At 38.3% G+C, this 18,155-nt stretch overlaps 1 protein-coding gene across 1 annotated transcript in view; it reads left to right on the top strand.

Annotated features, from left to right (window-relative positions):
* The window catches only part of SYT4 (synaptotagmin 4), a 39,782-nt gene extending 22,331 nt beyond the window's left edge, over positions 1-17,451 (top strand). The window contains exon 4 of the mRNA XM_069626884.1: positions 15,297-17,451. Coding sequence (XP_069482985.1) covers positions 15,297-15,604 — 308 coding nt within the window. The 3' untranslated portion in view covers positions 15,605-17,451. The remainder of the gene's footprint in view (positions 1-15,296) is intronic.
* Positions 17,452-18,155: the final 704 nt, after the last annotated feature.

The following is an 18,155-nucleotide window of genomic DNA, read 5'->3' as shown; positions in this document are numbered from 1 at the left end:
ATCACATATCTGGGCAAATTGTTTTTTTTTACTGACATGAGAATGTCCAAAGTTTAAAAGGTGCTATATATCTACACATTAACCTTTTTATATGTTCTTAAAGTACTTTCCTTAGGGTTTGGTCTCAGCTCATGGTGCACATACATGTGGCAATAAGCAGGCCTCAAACACACAATTTATTTGTATACTTGAAGACAGACTTTAATGTTACTAACATTTTCTTTAGTTTTCCTGTATGTGCCTCTCATTGTATGTGCATTGTGGGTCTTCATATGTATTGGTTGTACTAGCACAAGCGTGTAGTAACTCTTGAATTGTTAGCTAGTTATTACATGCTTAACATTACTCCAAACTATGATAAGGTTGCATTCATTTTGTACAACCAAAATTACAAGATTATATATATCGTACTTCTATGGGGTAATCTGGAGCCATTGCCTATGTTTATGTATGGTTAGGTTCTTCTATCAACAACAACACTCTATTATATTTTGTTTAGATGAGTACATTCTTTAATAGATTAAGTAGTTAATGATAGGTCTCCTGATCACCCCTCACATCTTGTTAAAAAGACAACGTCTTGTAGGGACTTTTCATCAAAATTAATTGCATTTGTGATGTCATCACTGATGTCATGAATTACATTTGTGATGTCATCTTTGATGTCCCGGGTGTTAGTCTTAGCAGTGCATGGTGGTGGATCAAGTTATGGAAATGCATGTCCAATTACCAAAGTTTCACCTTAGAACTCGGCCATTTCCCACCTTATAGCATCATTTTCAACACTTCTATACATTTTTTTGCAATTTTCTCCACATTTTTTGCGTCTGTTAATGTTCACGAATGTCCAACATCATTGTGGACCTTCTAGACAGTGTTACGCGACCACGTGCTCACACACAATGATGACGTGTCTGCGAACATGTCCACACTACGCGATTGGGGCCATGCTTTGTGGACAATTTTGGAACTACACTTTCTACTAATCTAGCAACTCTGAACCTCAGAAATTACCCTCAAACAGCACCTACAACCAATCTTACTCATTATCCACTAACAATCTAGCACACAACACATCCTTGAAGAATATTAGCAAAACTGCTATTTATCTTAAAAATGTCAACATCTACTGCCATCCCTCCTCTCCAAGAGCCACCATCACCACTACCAGCTGCAGGACGAGCACAAAAATGAACGCTGCACTTCCAAAGATAAAGAAGAGGACAACGAAAATTAGGTAGAGGAACTAGCTACCTCTACCTCTACCACCAAGAGACAATCATGCGTGTGGCAGTTCTTTACCGCTGTTGGGAATGTGGGGAATGTAAAAACACTTTACAATTCAATACAGAAATATATTCATATTTTGGCTATAAATTAAAGTTTCTTGTAACATGTACTATGTCTACTTATGTGTCACAGCGTTGATCATATGGCTGACAGTTCACTTTCCACACTTCAATAGCTTTCACGTAAAATGTTGCTTACGTTGCATTTTGAAAATCCATTTTTCCAGTGTTGTATACAATGAACCACTTCTCAACACAGTTTTCTGAAATACAAATTTACTTTTTAATGGCTGCTTTTAATACAGTGAATCTTCTCATTTCTATGCAGATTGTCGACACATTTACTCCCACAAATTCTTAGTCCACTGTTTTGAAGGCCACATTACAATGCCACCCTTTGTGTACCGTTCACAGCGTGCCCGAGTCAGTTTCGTTTCTGGAACACATGCCACACAGGCCACAACAAGCGAATAAAAGTAGCCCTGCAAGCAAAGGTCTCCAATTTGCACATCACTCCGAACGGAGCGCAGAGTAGCCGTTCTGCGACGGCAGAACATTTCTACTTTTTCACCAAACCGACCCACCCGGAAAAAAAATACACTGGCACAAATAAGAATGACAGTACAACGAAAGTTGTTACACGGTAGTGGGAAAAGAAGACAGCGGCACGGACCAAGGGTTTCACCCACTGAACTCATGCTGAAAGGACTTTTTCATGTTTTTAGCGACATTTTATTATGAGACATGTAATTGCACAGTAAAATCCATGGCCTTTTATTGCCAACACTACCTACAATGTGTCAGTACTCGTTGGACAAACAACCTAACAAGGTTGGCAGTAGTGGGTACTGACATAAGAGGCTCAGGGGACCATTGCTGCTCCTCAGTTTATAAGGTAAGCTCAATAGGCCTAGGACAACATTAAATGGACTCATACATATGTTCATTGCAAGAAAAAGGTATTTAAAGGAAAGTCTGCACTAACCAGCACAGCAGTGTCAATTTCCATAATAATCACCGTGCATAAGATACCTTTCTGGTGCACCTGGTGTACCACACCTTCAGCGTCTCCCTCCACCGGCCCTCTTTCGAGCATGCCATCACAGCTGCCAACCGCCATTTATAGTAGACGGGGTGGTATGTAAGGCTAATGCAACTGCCATAGACCAATGCAAGTGGTATTGCACACCACAATATGGTCATATGTTTAAACGTATAGTGCACTTACATAAGTGTCTCACAATTGTTTATCTGCAACTATTTGGAATATTTGCATTTAGTTTTCTTTTTTTATCCAGTGTTTTTTTCCTTCGGCAATGACTTAATTTCATAATACCTCATACTCCCACTACATTACTAACACTTACCTTACACATACTGCTACTATGATCATTCTAGTATTTCTCCTACTACATTACCTATAATTACAATACACATACTACTACTGTAGTCATTGTGCCCAGTCCACATATTCCACAAATTGCTCATGTGTACAGCTCAAACCGCAGGATGGATTTTCACCAAATTTGCAGCAGGAGCGGCGGCTTTGTCCCGAAAGTGTGATTTTGTAAATTTGTTGTAAATCCGCCCAGTAGTTTTTTTGAAAACAACCAAAAAGTAAGTGAATTTTTATTGTGATATCTGGGTTTGGTCCGCAATGAATTCACTCTTCAGTCCGCGGACAGGTGCCCGATTGGCCAAGGGGTGGCCATGATGTCTCCAGACGCAGAAGTGCTCTTCCTAAGGGATGATCATCTTAACCATAACTACAGGGCCACTACCGCAGGCCCTGTAATAAAACCTGTATTCTCTCCATCTTTTTGTCTATTTGCCTCTTATTCTTGCACATTTCTTAAAATGTCTCTGGTCTCCCATTTATAGGTATTTACGGTCTCTGCCAACTCTCTTTCAACACTGACACCTGACCTGCACTGTAGTGGCGTTTTATGGTCCCATAGATCAGCACCCTAGCTCTGGGATGGCCTGATTATAATTGTCATGTGTGGTCCAGTACTGGTCACTACACTTTGAATTTAATGGGTCAGCGATGTTGATTGGTCCAGTCATTGACAGTGCAGCACTGTGAAATGAGCTGTCAAAAGGGGCATCCATGATCTATATTTGCATATCATGGTGGGCACCACTGCTGATACTGATTTGCTCATGACAAACCATGTTCTTGGCAGTGTCCTTCTGGCCCCATGGGAAAACTACAAAAGAGTTTATTAGCCATCTTTTTAAAATGGAAACAGTGTTTTTATGTTTGTTTCTGTAAGACAGCTGGCCCCCAAGGGCAATGATTATTTTCTTGGTCCTGCTGCTGTAAGCTGGTTCTTTGACGCGCTGACATCAAGGGCAATTAATGTACAATGAATGTGTGTGTGTGCTGTAGCAGCACTCGCATTCTGACCAAGCAACAGTGTCATGGGAAGATAGTGACTTTGTCCTTGTTTCTTCAGTGCGGGAGTAAGGGAAGTATCAGGACGATGGAGGAACACATCTCTGCTGCTGCCCCAAACAAACAATCACACTGCTCCTGGGCACCAAGACTACAGTTTTGAATAAATGTGATTGTGGAAAAAGGGTGGCTTAGAGTATAGTCTGGGTTCCTTCTAAGGTCTTGACTCGTGATTAATGGAGGTTTTACTCTAACTCTGAAGCAAACCCCTTTGCTTGTTTTCCGTATTTCGTCCTTACAGAATCCCCCACCCTTTCTTTTGTTTGGGATCCATTTTGAGAGATGCATCCCCACTACTGGCAATACAAACATTGTTACAAAGAGAACAAACTGGATGTGTGTTGCTTTGATTATGTAGCTGAATGAAGCTTACCAGGTGAAAGTTAAGTTGGATTATATAAACCAGCAGAGCAGTGTGATGTGAGACGAAATACATAGACAACATATATTTTAACATCTGAGAGAGAGCAGCATATGATACAGTTCACACTGTACTCATATCAGTTTTGGGCATCTGTAAATATGTAATATGGAGTATAATGATTTTTGACAAATCAAGTGTCCTTTAAAGATTTGGACCATAGACAATTAATTTTCTCCCAAAATTCAGGGAACATTTGTGAATTTTGTATCAAGCATGGGGGTTTCACATTGGAAGGACTACTGATGATTTATAGGAAGAGTTAAATTCTGGGTCTTTTATATATCTTAGAGACCGGGCCGCCAAGTATGAACATTAAGTATGCTATTTTCAAAGGTGAATTAGGGAAAAGGATATTGGGACTGCCCAATAGTGTTGGTATTTTATCTGATTAGGCTCCAGCTGGGCATTATTCCCATTGAAGCGATTGCTAAACTAAAGATTATTTTGTTCTACTTAAAAATATTGTTGCAAAGAACCCAAGCACTCAGTAAATTTGTAGCTAAAATTCTATGCGCTGTTCATTGTAAGTTGATAAAATCACTGATAACTGAACTGGGGAAACTAATATACAGTCATGAAAGAATGGGGTTGGAGCATCCCATTATATCTGATGCATTGAACAGGGAAATAAGATAAAGTAAAGAGATGCGGCTATGCTACCAAACTAACAACCTTATGCTAGATGAAAAGACAAAACCTGAGAATATCACCTACCTTTTACATATAATCAGACAAAAGAATACATGATGTTTCTCTCTCTGAAATTAAGATGAGCATACTTTCTGGTGTGAATGCATTGTCTTCCTTGTCTAACAGTAATGGGCCAGAGGCTTAACATTCGAAAAGATCTTCACTTCTGTCGTATTTGGAGAGATAATGCATCTATTGAATCATCAAGGCATGATCTTCTTGCACTGCACTGAAAGATCTATATACTAGATATTATGCAACTTATATACCCTTAATAACAGATATAAGAACTAAACAATTCTGACTGTGTTGCTTAAGTAATCATGAAATATTGGTTTTAATCATTTTAATTAAGTTGTGGCAAGAGATAGAAGACATTGGGCCTCATTACACGGATTGCGGTGAACCATGGCGCTATTAGCGCCATGGTTCATGCCGATAAAATACCGGCACCGCCTTGGTGGAAAGGGGAATTACCACCCTATTCCAAGGTTGGCGGGGCGGTAATTCCCCCTTCCACCATTGCCCTTCCCCATTCCCATTTTTGCCCCATAGGGCTCTACGGGAATGGGGAAGGCGCTAATTACGGTACCGCAAATTGCGGTACCGTAATTAGCTCCTTGGTCCATTTGCGGGTTGTTTTTTTAACGCCTGCAAAAAGCAGGCGTTAAATTCCCCAACCCGCAAAGGGACCTCGTAGTAAGGCGGTATGGATTTACCGGTACCGGTAAAATACCGGTACCGGTAGACCCTTACCGCCATTAAATATATGAACACTGACATTTTATTAACCATGAGATGAAATGTAATGGATTGTATATAAAGTGAAATTGTAGGGTTGTATTGTATCCATTGGTAATCCAGCTTTTTCTCTGGATATTATCTAGTGGTATTAATGAGCAGCATGCTGTTTGCAGGCTAATGTCACAATGCATGGGCTTAACTGGCTAGCCCGACGTCTATAACTAACTACCAAACACCAACATGTGGGTAGTGTGCCCGTTCCAATGGTAGGCCTCATTACTTACATCCCCTGGAATACTGCGATAAGCCGCATGAATATTTAGAATTTTAAGAATGCAGTTCATGAGTGCTGAAGAACTGGGACATCAATGACAATGATGGGAGTCAGAATGTATCACTCTCTGCATTTATCCTTCCACTGCCCTTGCCTGCATATGTTGGGACAACTTTTCTCAAGTCCACACATGGGGCTTTATTTAACAATACCATAGGCAATACAGTAAACTCAAACTCTTACTATAAACCTGCACTGCATAATAGGGTAGCATGGACAGAGCAGTCAGGCTTATCTTAGGCGGGAGAAAGGGCTGGAGGTAGGTACCAAGAACTTGTAGCATACATATGATCCAAAGAAACACTGATACACTGATGTATTGTAAAAAGAATGGTTTATTTTATATATACAGAGGCAAAGAGAATTCTTTAGAAATGTAAGTACTATCATCATTCATAAATACAATTATAAAAAACAACACAAGACTTATGGTATGCAAAACCAACATATAAACCTTATATAGTTGAGCAGTATGCAGTTCAAGGTGAGTACAACCTAGTGATACACATTTTGGATGGCAGTACGCTATTCACAGAGAGTAAAACCACATTAGTAGACTTTCAGAAGTACAGTATGGACTTAGCAGACAGTATTGGTAGTAGACTATGTTAGTTATTCAGTTCCAGGAATACTATAGTTCTACCAACACTGTTACAAGTAAATACCTTGCAACATATGTAACATATTCTTCTTTCAGAAATAATACAGGTACACTCAGATTGCTTTTCAGAACCCAGTTCTAAGGTAACCAATAACATATTAATGATTTTTCAGATGGGCAGTAGGCACTTCATGGATAAGTAAGATACTCATTTAGAATGGCAATATGATATGATATTAAAGGTTAGTAAAACCCTACTGGTAATAAACTCTTGCACTATTTTGACTGCAGAAATATATAGTTACTAGCTTAAGTACACGGCTTCGCCAGGTTGTTTGCTACAAAGGAAAAACGTGATATATGTTAATTTCACTAATTAATTAAACACCAAATTTTCATTTATCTCCGATTTGAATTCTCACATGAATATCCTATTTGAATGCTTACTCTGAATATTTGCAGTGTTGTTAGCAGTGGTGGACATTTTCGCTGCTAATCACACACTGCAAATAATCAGAGTAAGCATACAAATATGATATTCATGTGAGAATTTAAATCTGAGGTAAATATAAATGTGGTGTTCAATTACTTACTGACATTAACATGCATCAAGAGTATTGCAAAACAAATCAATGAAAAGAAAGACACACTAACTCTCTTCTGAAAAAAATTGAAAACAAAAGAAATGCAAGACCAGTTCAACACAGACAGCGATGATGAGCACTTTCTACAAATGACTTGTAGATGGCGCGCGGAACACCAATAAGAGTAAAACCAAAATGTATGATCTCGGTAACGGAATTACCTATCGAGTTAGAAATAGTTGCATTTATTCGGCAATGGAAAAAAAGAATATTCCATGGAAAATTCATGATTCCAGACCTCACCGTTCATGAGGAATTATGTCCCCAAGATCAACGACATATAAAAACCCACAAACAAACATGACTTTGTTTTATATGTTTAGATAACAATGTTACTTTTAATAAGAGTGGAACAAATGTCTGAGATAATCAAGAACTCTACCAGTTTTTTCAGAAAGGTAGTAAGCAGTTCAAGGTAAGCAAAACCTAATGTTACACATTTAGACTGGCAGAAGCTATTCAAGGTGAGTAAAATCCTATTTGTAGTAAACCCTTACACCATTTCTATTTCAGGAATATGTAGGCATACCAAGCTCACCTTTTAGAAGAGGGGGTACACTTCAAAGGTAAGTAAATAATGTATTATACTTTTCAGGGGGGCAATAAGCAACTCAAAGGTCAGTAATAATGTGGGAACACTTTGTAACCTATTCATTTTCAGGAACCAAAGTTGCATCACTAACACATAGCAAGTACATACTTTTCAACACTTTTTATCATTTCTCTGCAGAAGCCTTATACATAGGAGTCCTTCCCTATTCTATTGCATGAGTGATCTCAGAGTCAGATGGTAGACACTGGTGGGCCAGGAGCCAGCAGTAGGCAGGTCAGGATGATGCAAAACTGTAGGAAAGTCAGGGTTCCAGAGGATTTCTCATCAAACAGGTAAGTGCAGACTTTAGTGTTAGTAGAATGTGTTCAGGGACTTTGTAGAAGGCTCCCCATGTGTGTTCCAGTGTTAGTTATGGGTAAACTGTATGGGAAAACTCCCAAACATGCAAATCACCACTTTTGCCACACATGAGTGACACAAGACCTTTGGAAATATTACCCTAAGCCAAACAGTACCTCAACAATGACAATGAGGAATAGCTTGGAGATGGACAACTTTATGATGCAGCACCACAGGACCCGGTCACTAGATATTTTGTCATGGTGACGAAAGAACAGACACTGGATGAGAACTTGCAGCGCAGTCAACAGAAAAGGCTCCCAACAAAGGAGTCTTCACAAAGGAGTCTTCAGTGCTTCTCATAGCTCTATGATTTTGGCACTCTTTTCAAGGTACAAGATAAAGGATGGTTGTTGCAGGTCAAATTTGCCTCCCTATCTCGATACATCACTCTGGTGAGGGGACTTCAAGGAGTGGAATTGTCTCTTTGGAGGTCCAGCAGGAGTTCAGCAAAGATTCAGTGAGATTCATTATTCAGAAGACAATGCACAACACTCAGGCTTGAGGTACCATGGTATTGGCAGTTTGCAGACCTGGAAGGTCGCAGCTCATCCTTGCTCAAATGCAGAACATCTTAAAACTGATAGGTTCCAATAGTCTATAGGTCAGAGTCTTCATCTTTGGGACTCCTCTATTGCATCGGAGAAGGTATCAGCACAGGCATTGGTTACACTGCAGGCATCTCCAATTGCTGGAAGCAGCTACAGCAGTCTGCTCCTCTTCTTCTTCATCGGATCTTCATTTCCAGTGGTTGAGTTGTCTTCAGCTTCCAGATCCAGGTCATATATGCACGGACCCACACACATCTGCAAACTTTTCCTGCAAGTTAAAGAAAGGGGTGGATGGCTGTACAACAAGGATAGCTAACCCCCCCAGTGGGGACTGGATTCTCTCAGGCACAACAGAAGATACAGGTGTGGGGGGTTTAGGACTCCTCCCTCACTTCCTGCCTTCACAGACACGATGGTGCCTCAACAGGCTACACAAAGGCTTCCCACTGAAAACAAAAGTACAACCAGGATCTCCCCCAGCCAGGCCAGCAAAAGAAGGACCAAGAAAGGACACACACAATAGAAATGGGGAAACATACTGCAGCTGTAATGACATCCTGCGAGTGAAACTTGCACAGAAGTCAGTAAGGTATGTCTACTGTCACAAGCCATAATAGTAAGCTTGTCACTGTAACATAAATGATACAGGAGCAGTGAGAAAGGGGATACCATGTATCTCCCCAGCTCTCCACATAAGGGGGGTGTGCTGGTCTCAAAATATAAAATTTTAAGGGGATGCAAATCCCTCTCTACCCTTGAGAACCAGGTTCTGCAAGGTGAATCAAGAGGAAATAAAAAGGGAAGCCCAAAGGGGTCATCCAGCAATACTGCACAAAATGTGCTGTGTAGTGCAATAATAAAATGTATATGGACAAAATGTTATAGGAAGGTATAGAGTCATAAATCAACTATGGAGGGCCATGAAAATAACACCCATATAAAAGAGTTAACAAAAGGATCAGTGAGGAAAAAGGTTCCCACTCACTCAGGAACATAGAAAAAGAATCCACAAGTCCAGCAAAAAGTGCTGGCATCTCACATGTGAAGGTTATTTGGCATATACATGAAATTCTATCCTAACAGTATCCATTTAGAAAAAGCTAATATGTTGACCTTGAAATACATTGTCTGAATCAAGCCCAACAGGTTTAAAATAAGGCTTTACAGAAGTGATTCAGCTGTGAGACACTTCTACATACGTATATTACTTCACATAATAACTTAAGATATAATGAAGGGCAACAGAAATGTAGCCAAAGGTGGGGTATGAGCTGTTTCTGGCTGCCTCCATATCAAGATCACACACTCGGGGACACTGCTACAGTTTGGGGTAATTCGTTTTTTTCTTAGGGTGCCACAAGCAGAAGGATATCAGTGTGTGCCATCCTGGCTTTAAAAACATAAATGTGGATCCCATTGTAAAAGCAGGTGTCCCTTTGAATGAAGCAGCATCAAACCTTTGCACCAGTCCTGAACACATCAGTATTCTGGGCCTTACTTGCAAGGGTGATTAGGACATCTTACCTGTACCAAAAGCCCTATGTCTTGATACATCCCTTTTCTTGGGTTCTGTTAGCCCCTATTAAATAGACTGATGCCTTTATTCCCAAATCGAAAGTATTGTGCGGAAATGATATGACAGTTGCCTTTCATTATGTCCATGCTTTCCGAGTAGATTAATGAATTTTGTATATCGTTATGATCATTTCATGGACCTGCTTACTTAAAATGAATTAGTATTGACATACAAAGAGAATAACCAATAAAAAAGAAACAGTATTGGACCTAAAAAGAATGCTGTCATTGGTAGCCCCATAAACTGTGTTTTATTTATTTATAAATTCTTAAGTGACGGAGGCTTATACATGTTCACATGTTCTTGATTTCTTTATCAACAGAAGGATTGGGTTTTGTTGCACTGTACAGTGGAATGTTGAATTTTAGGAGAGGGGGCAAAAGGCTTATTTAGCCTGTGCAACATTTTGAAGACCTCCTTACTTGATAAGGAAGGTGCATCAATTTGTTAAGCACTTGGCCCCTGCAGTGGCTGATTTGTGAATAGATTGCACACATTTAAAAGGGAGGCAGATCACTTCATTTAGATCGCTCCTCCACATTAATTCCTTTTATTAGACTATTTTCTTTAATGAGGTTATGCTTAACCATATATGTAGCATGCACTATTTGTTACCTATGGATTAAGACTTACTATTTTGGACTTCAGAGGCACATCTTTATTAACACCTGATATCAGGATGAGCTGTGCATGTCAGTAGAGGCGCTATTCTCTGTGTCTAAGTCAGTGTTAGCAAATCAGTGGTTAATGTAATTAGCTGAACGTTTTCTTTTGTACCTAGAGGAAACAAGTATCTTATTTGATGTTTTAGGGCAATACTGAAAGGTGAAAGAAACCTGAGTGAAAGTAGCTACATGATCAACCAGTCCTTAGGGAACACAAGGCAGTTATTAAGGATGACATTCCAGTTGATGAAAGACCTAAACTAGGATGTGACCTATATAGTGTCTGGAGTTAGTAGCAATGAAATGGAAGCCAACCACTTTTAAGTGTGTTTCCTAGCAGGATGGATGCACGATCTATTGATCATGAAAGTCTAAATTGAGGTTTTCTAGTATTATACAAGGAAACTATGTTTTCATTAGAGGCTGGAAGGTGTTTAATAGCTTCTGATGAAAATGTGAATCACAGTGTGGAGGATGATAAAGGTTGTGTGATGGAGGCACAAGAATATATGTAGATGTTCTGAGAACAATTAAGCTAGGGTGGTACTACCCCAGAGTTCCTACTGAAAGCATAGTATATCCCTCTGGAAGAGTACCTGAAGTAACAGGGCCAGAATACTCATCCACGCTTCAGAGATGAAACCCTCTATATCTGTGTCATGACAGGGGATTGATTGATCATTAAGTTTGACCCACTGGGGAGACGTTTTCTCAACCATTATTCACTGTACAGGACTGGCTATAGTAGTGTCAGTAGGAAGGTTTGAGTTTTGGTTACACAGATGATTCAGTTTAGTGCAACAGCAGGGGTAATGTGCTGGGCTCAGGCATACTTCACTGTGTACCATTAGGGTCAGGATATTTCTCAGATAGGCGCATCTCTGAAATCAGTGGGGTGCCAATTTAAAAGTCATCACATTGTGGGAAATATCTGATGGACACACTGATTCATAGTTGTACAGTGTATAAGGATCCAGGGATTTAGTAGCTGAGCAACATGAGTTGGGTGCCCATACATTATTTTAGAGGTGGAGCTATGGTGACATCAGCAGGCCTAGTGCATATCTGCAAAACCTGTCGAAGAAGCTCCACATATTAATTAAGGGGGCAGGACTAATGGGTGGGTGCATGCATAATTGTAACTGATAAAGGACATTCTTGGGTTATCAAGAATGAATCACTAATATGTTGAGCACATGTACTCTCGGGCATGCCTATTATGGTAGTTGGGCAAGGACAGATGACAGATGATGTGCTAATGCTGCACATGACCGGGAATGCTGGAAAACCTGAAAAGTACGTCCTCTGTTAGCAGCACATTTTAATTCACAGCATAATTAAAAAAGCCTTCAAGAGCCAAAAGACAGTGGGAGCTGCCATATAGAATACACAGTCTTGGCCAGCTTTTCTATTGTTATTTGAAAAACAGTGTTAACAAAACACATTTATATGTCATATTATGCTTTATTTTTAATAGAAAACAGCACTCTAGTCATTTCATTGGTAAATCGCAGTATTTCGTAAGAGGACCTTTAGTGTATTGTGCTAAAGAAGTGTTCCTAACAAATACATGTTTTATTAACGTTTGTAGTACAGAATCATGTTCGGTTTTTATGATTTGTATGCAGTAATTGGTATCCATAATGTGGCTTTATTATTTATTTTTATTATTTTTACACATATTTTCTCACCTCTAGATATATTTCCATTAATAATGAATCACAAGAGTAGGTTGTTGCATGACTGAGAGGTACTTTCTTCTGGACTACAAGGGGTAGGTCAGACTAAAGTGATGCAGAACACATACTGGTATGGAGTACATCAGCACATGATTAATTGAGAAGGAAAGCTCACACTGGCTGTATTTTCATGTCTAAAAATGTTTTCTCATGCCACACAAATAGAGAGTCTGGGCCCATTACACTCTCCTGTTGACAGACATCAGCACCAGAGTCCAGTTCATCAGGTGTAGGCTTCCCACAGTATGTAGGGTTCAGGGAAACCCAAGATATATGACAAAAGTTGGTCATACATGCACATGTTTTTACTTAGTCATCCATTTCATCCCAAGACAGGTTGATTTTTCCATCAACCTTCCACTGTTTTGATAGGTTTCAACTTAGTATATTGGTGTTGCAGCACAAGAGAAGAAGCAGATGAACTCACATTGAAAGGTTATTCCTAAACCTGAGTGAAGACAATGCTTTTTAGGTGCCCTATTATAGTTCGTCGCTTAAGTTTGCTAGAGAGAAATTAAGATCTAAATACCATATGGATTAAAAAATATACTAGCAAATCTTAAAAGTCAATATTGGTCGGTAATTCATAGTGTCACTTCTATCTCCTTTCTTAAATATCAAAATTACCACAATCACTTTCAGGAAATGGGTGTCGGTCCCTGTGACTTATTAATGGTCATTGAAAAGGCTATACATATCAGATGGAATGAGAGCTATGCGCGGCATAAGAACAGTATCTAATATCTAAGTCCCATCACTCACATGGGCTTCCATGATGTGTCTTTGTAGTGAGACTAGAAAGTTGATCTGTATGTCACTTAAATGTTATTTGTTTTCATAATAGGGACATTTTTGATGGAACACTATTATTGTATGTTTATTAAGTGTTGTATAATTAAGATATCTACCAAACACTCTCCATGCAATGCTACCTCTTGGCTAATTATATTGTGTTCATGTCTGAGAAAGGCAGTCATATTCCTTCCAAATGCATGGTTTTATCAGGATCAAAATGAAAAATTTCGGTGGATTATTCAAGCAAATATTAGTCTAACGTGAACCATTCTTGGAGTACAGTGTGATATCTGACTGTTGTTAAACCTGAGAACATTCTATTTTTAGGGGCACTACTAACTAGCAAGCCATTATTAACCTGAGAACATTCTATTTTTAAGGGCACTACTAACTAGCAAGCCATTATTAACCTGAGAACATTCTATTTTTAGGGGCACTACTAACTAGCAAGCCATTTATGAGTGTGTTCGTTGTAAATACTTAAACTTTCAGAATATGCAAGGATAGATGAAGCACCTTTTTATAACGTATGACTCTTGTCCAACCAGCACCCATTTCATTCGCTTTGCTGATTTACCTTTAATCTCAGCAATGTGTTAATCCATCATGGAAAAACTCCAAATATTTAGTGTAAATAGAACCACCATATTTTCAAGTGAAGTTGGAATCTAGTGCACTCATTTTCTTTTTCAATCACAGTACTTTACCCTTGTATCCAACCTTTATACTCAGACTTTGGTTTTGATCTGTTACATTGTTTTTTTATATTGGATTATAGTTCATATCACTTGGTCATCTCTTTTAAATATTTCATAGCCTGCCATTCTCTGAATTCATTTTCTAATATCGACCATCATTTCACAAATTAACAAAACCATCCTCGACACACAAGGATGGAATCTTTGGTGGGCTACAGCTTGTTGATGATACTTGATGGCTTCTTAGTTTGAATAAAGTGCCATTATGGATCAGAAAATAGTCCAGAAATAACTCTGATTGTTTTCTGGATGCTAGATTGTCTTGTTATGCCACAGTGGCAAAGGTAGCCATGGACCGACATTATTTTGATATGACCAAATGTCCTTGTAGGATATGTGTGCTACCAGAATGTCCAATCTCACTGAATGCCTTAATAAATACATTTTCATTAAGCACACCATATTTTGTTTGTTTGGACAACCTGCTTAGTCTCACAGGCATCTGTCTGTAAATATACCTTAATGGGTACATGATATTTTGATATCTTACAATACATGGGTCACAGCATGACAACTTTGTCTCTGATATTACCAACAGCATTATTTTACTGAATGATGATTTTAATGCCAATATGAACTAAATATCTTTAGCTTTGCTTATCTTTGTTTATACCTTGCTGTTCCCTTTTTGGTTTTTAGATGTTCAAGTAAATAAAAAATCGAGGAACATTTGCTCTCCCACTGTATTTGAGAAGACACAGGTTCAATGACTATTTTGGTTAAGGCTTCACTTAAGGATATTTTCTCTTAGTACATTTGGATACGTCTTTCCAGAATAAATCACACAAGCACACAGACACATATTGTGGAAGCACAGAGCTGTTTTGGCAGAGAGATTGCACTTCAACAGGGTTCTTAGTTAGTTGTGATGTATATGCTTCTGCAAAGCATATTGAGCAGGCACATTCTAAATAAATACGTTATGATTATATTCATTATACATCAAGTATTTTTTGAAGAATTTTTGTTCTTGTTAGCATTAATTTATTCTGAAATGCTTATATGCAATGGAGTGTTTGCCTGGGTTTAGCAAGAAGATTGTATCTACTTATTGTTTTATTTACTTTTCACAATAGATCCCTACGTGAAGGTGAATCTCTACTATGCCAAGAAAAGAATCTCAAAGAAGAAGACTCATGTGAAGAAATGCACCCCGAATGCAGTGTTCAATGAATTGTTTGTCTTTGACATTCCATGTGAAGGGCTGGAAGATATCAGTGTTGAGTTTTTAGTTTTGGATTCCGAAAGGGGATCCAGGAATGAGACTGTTGGTCGATTGGTGTTAGGAGCTTCTGCAGATGGAACAAGCGGAGAGCATTGGAAAGAAATCTGTGAGCACCCAAGGCGACAAATAGCAAAATGGCACATGTTGTGTGATGGTTAGTAACCCAGGAAGGGGCTGGACCTTAACCAATGTTTCCATAGGCAAGGAACACGTTTCTTTCTTTGCAATGTGTAACTAAGCGCTTGTAACAAAACACAATTTCTTTAAGACTGGATTGAATTATCAAATTGGAAGGTCACTCTTAATTTCCACAATAAACACCCAACAGCAAACGTGACTTCACAGAGTTGTAAAAGATTGTTTTTCTTTTGCAGTTTACATTGTTATTTTTTTATGTAAACTTCAACAAGAAAATTATGCAGAATATTATATGATGATTTCACTTGATGCCCTAAATTATGTGTACCATAAAGAAAATAGGAATTCCTAAAAGTGTTAGTGGAATGAATCCGAGCCAGTTCATGGACAATTTGGCTTTATTTTGTGCCAGAAACCTTCTCTTGTTAGAATTCAGCCGTGTTTCATAGGTTAGGGACGCAGTATACATGAATCAACCCAAAGACTCTTTCGAGAATGTTCTGTCCATATCGCCCTACATGTGTATTTGTGTACTACTTGTGAACTTGTGTAGAAATAGATCAAGACATCATTTTCATACAGATAACAAAAAGTACATTAACCTTTCAATGGGATTCAAACATCAATTTTAACAAAGGGCTTGGAGAGACGAAGTGCACAGGCTCAAAGAACTTTTAAGATGTTTTGATGAAAGTCTACCTAACATTTTTAAAGGTAAAATATTGACATGTTGTACCTGATGAGAACAGTGTTATATCTATTTTATACTACGAAGATATAGTATAAATGATCTGATGCATAACAAAATGGTTTAATATTCTCAAGTCAGAAATACATGTTAATGTTTGTCACTAGCCAAGCACATTAAAGTTGATCCACAAAAATACACAAGTAAAGAAACAAAAATGTAGAAGAACTAGTCAGGGAAATTACATTGATCTTGTAAAATGAAAATATAGTTGTTAATGGACACATGCTCAAAGACTCCTGGTAAACACAAATTTAACATTTTGGTACCAGATGCATTCAGCAAAATCGGTTTTATTTGTATTTGATTCCCTTCATCTAGATAGCTGTATCTTGCATCTTAAATCGTCAGTATGTGAAATAGTGGGTTAGAAGAAGGATGCGTGTTGAACACTGAAAATCTAAACATAGCATTGCTACACTTTTGACAGACAGTATTCATCTGCTGTGCTTTTCTGGTTTGATTGAAATGAAGATTCTATGCTGCATTGCTATGTAATGGCTTTATTTCTGTTTAACTCTGAACTATGTGCACTCTAAAACAAAAAACAAAATGCTCTCTTGATTGCTCAGTGTGTAATGCATCTTGTTGCTGAATATGCAATATAGGAAAAGGGGACTTAATGAAATACATCGTGGAACATAGTAACCAAAACATAATTATTTATTCAGTCTCACTGCTGTGGAAAATGAAAGTGTACTTTAAGCAAGAATGCAATGGGAAGAAGAACGTGAAGATACCTATCCTAACTCACAATGTGAACTAATGTTATTTTCTGGAGTGCATTTGCTTGTTGCTTTTTTGGAATAGAGTTGTCTAAACTATACATGACTTTTCCAAATTGTAAAGATAACCTTGATGGATACTTTCTCCAAGCAATCTAGCTATTCAACTGTGTAAAAAACATGCTTTGCGTAATTGAATATTAAAATGGTTGCCCCATACACTGTACACGTGTTGGGAGAAACCCTTCAGTGAATAAGGTTGTCATGAAAAATATGTATGTTACATGTATTTTATGAATCATGCCAGTAAACAAATTCTGTCATATCCTTTAACATGTAAAATATTGTAAACCGTACATTGTCCAGACTTTATACAGCAATTTCAAGCACAGTAACTTACAGAACTGTTAATGTGTTTTTGATTGATTGTGTATGCCATGCTGTAAAAGTGTGTGTGTGTGTGTGTGTGTGTGTGTTTGCACTCACAGATAATGACTGGCAAACCACTACAATAATAAGAAAGGATGTTCTCTATATGTGCTAATCATAGCAGTAGTTTTTAACTCACAAGAAGAAAAGTAATACACATTGTTATAGTGGGCTCAGTTCAGAAGACAAATCATGGCAGCACTTCATAAACCAAACGATTCTTACATATTCTATGCCTTAAATGTTTAAATGGTTAAACATATAACTCATATAAAATTTGAAAGCACATTATCTGTGGTTTTACACATTGAATACATAAACAGACTATTTTATTGTTGCACATTTTGAGTGATATACACACATCATTGGGCCAATGATATGTTGGTGTGGGTGTAGGCACCAGTTTGAATAGCAACAAAACAGTTGTAATACCACACAGCTAGGCAAAACATGTGATGTCACAAGAGTATTGTACTATGCCAATGCCCAGCATTCTTCTTCTCTTTGGTCTGGATCAAGGTCCAGATCATGTGCATGGCTGTAGAACTGAGAAAAACAGAAGTAAGGATGAGTGGCATTCTGGAGAATGCCTGTATTGTTTATTCATTGGTCTTCCTTGCTCTGGAAATGAGATGCTTATCAAGCACAGTTTTTCACCAGAGATCTACTA

This window comes from Ambystoma mexicanum, chromosome 6p (assembly GCF_040938575.1).
Source record: "Ambystoma mexicanum isolate Mex_15411 chromosome 6p, UKY_AmexF1_1, whole genome shotgun sequence".
Taxonomy (NCBI): Eukaryota; Metazoa; Chordata; class Amphibia; order Caudata; family Ambystomatidae; genus Ambystoma; species Ambystoma mexicanum.
Note: the sequence above shows the minus strand (reverse complement) of the source record. Positions and strands in the feature narration are given on the sequence as shown.